General features: G+C 42.5%; 1 protein-coding gene across 1 annotated transcript; it reads right to left on the bottom strand.

Moving 5' to 3' along the window:
- Positions 1 to 195: 195 nt before the first annotated feature.
- LOC107559385 (vesicle-associated membrane protein-associated protein A-like) lies at positions 196 to 1684 on the bottom strand (the record flags this gene model as incomplete). Its single annotated transcript, XM_016243182.1, has 2 exons — positions 196 to 557; positions 1499 to 1684. Coding segments are annotated over 2 exons (351 nt in total), but the record flags the coding sequence as incomplete, so codon positions are not given.
- Between the last annotated feature and the right edge of the window lie 178 nt (positions 1685 to 1862).

Raw genomic sequence — 1862 nt, 5'->3', positions numbered from 1 at the left:
GTGTGTGTGTGTGTGTGTGTATGAGTGTGTGTGTGCGTGTGAGAGAGTGAGTGAGTGAGTGAGTGAGTGAGTGAGTGAGTGAGTGTGTGTGTGTGTTTGCGTGCGTGCGTGTGTATATGAGTGAGTGTGTGTATGTGAGTGTGTGTGTATATATGAGTGAGTGTGTGTGTATATATATGAGTGAGTGTGTGTGTGTGTGTGTATATGAGTGAGTGAGTGAGTGAGTGAGTATATATGAGTGAGTGTGTGTGTGTGTGTGTGAGAAAGACAAGGCCCGTATGAATGATCCTGTACACAGACACGTTTACTTCCTCTGTCGTGGGGCTCGTCTGCGCAGACGCCACGCTTATCAACAAGAGCACACTCTTCGCCCGTCAGGCCCACCACAACCTCTACAAGACAAACTTCCCGAGGAAGAACCCGATGAAGATGGCGGCGATGACCACCAGCAGCGACGGCAGCGATCTGGAGGCGGGATCTTTGCTCAGCATCGCCGCCGAAGACTTGGAGACGGAGCCGTCGAACTGATTGGCCTTCCTCATCCTCAGCCCTTCATCCTGATGAAGAGCGACACACACAGGTGAACACAATCATCATCAGCGATCCGCAGTCTGGCTGTAGCTATCTCTGAGCTTGTTACGCCACCTAGTGCTCAGAGCCCTGCTGTGCAACACTTCCAGTGTGTGCTGATGTCTGCTCAAACTCCGGTTTCTGCTGATTATAATTTATAAAATGGCAATGTATAAAGCTTGAGGGTTTGAAAGTGAAGAATTTAAGACATAAATATCATAACTTGTAGTGTAAAAATACTGATGATGAAATACAGTACACCTGTAATTTACTTCAGTAATAGCCTATATTGTAGTCTTCATTTTTATAATTAGAGGTAAAATAGCCATGTATCTCTTAGAAAAAACTACATGAACACTTTTAATATTATTGTTTTTTTCTATCTCAACTCAAATTCTCTATTATATTTATTAATTTAATATACATAAATGCAAATTTCTGAGTAAGAATCTGTTACGGTCCATATTTATCCGGACTATAATTCCTATGTTTTGTCGTTGATGGGCATAAAGAAAACAAAACCGTTAAAAAGTCCAATTAATATAAATATATTTTTTTAATTGGTCTTTTTTGTCATTCTTTACTTGCCGATAAAAAAAAGTTGTTTGGCATGAATAAAAAACCTTTTTTTTTTAATAAGTTAAAATAATAATTATTATGAATCAGTCTGATTGGGCTCCTAAAACAAAATAAAACACTTATTCAAAAAAAAAAAAAAAGAAAAAGAAAATATTTTGTTAAATAAATGATAAATGTGTTTAAGTTATATAATAACCAACATCAGAGAACCTGCGAGTGTGTTAAATGACTGAAATACTAATTAAATCTCAGGAAGACTGACGGTTTGTTAGCGCTGAATCAGGAGCGTCTGACGCACAGAGAGGCCCTACAGACACGAGTTAGTGCAGGCGCAGACGTTCTCCAGTACCTTGAGCTGGCGGTTCTCGTCGAGCAGCTTCCCCACTTGCGTCTGCAGTCTCCTGCTCTCCTCCATGAGCTTCCTCATCTCCGTGTCGTCCATCGACAGACTGCCGGCTCTGGCTCCTGACGTGCCGTCGGCCCTCGAGGCGTTCAGCGCAGATGCTTTGGTCGACTCCAGCTCGCTCTGATCAGAACAGACACGTTACTGAAAGACCGCTGCTATTGTTGTCTGTTGTACTTTTTTTACATGTTCCTTTGTCTATATACACTTCTAGTCACTCTCACACGCACACACACTCGCTCTCACGCGCACACACACTCACTCTCACGCGCACACACACACTCACTCTCACGCGCACACACACACTCAC

The sequence above is a fragment of the Sinocyclocheilus grahami genome, unplaced genomic scaffold, assembly GCF_001515645.1.
Source record: "Sinocyclocheilus grahami isolate Dianchi unplaced genomic scaffold, SAMN03320097.WGS_v1.1 scaffold683.1, whole genome shotgun sequence".
Lineage (NCBI taxonomy): Eukaryota > Metazoa > Chordata > Actinopteri > Cypriniformes > Cyprinidae > Sinocyclocheilus > Sinocyclocheilus grahami.
This window is presented reverse-complemented; position numbering and strand designations above follow the sequence as displayed.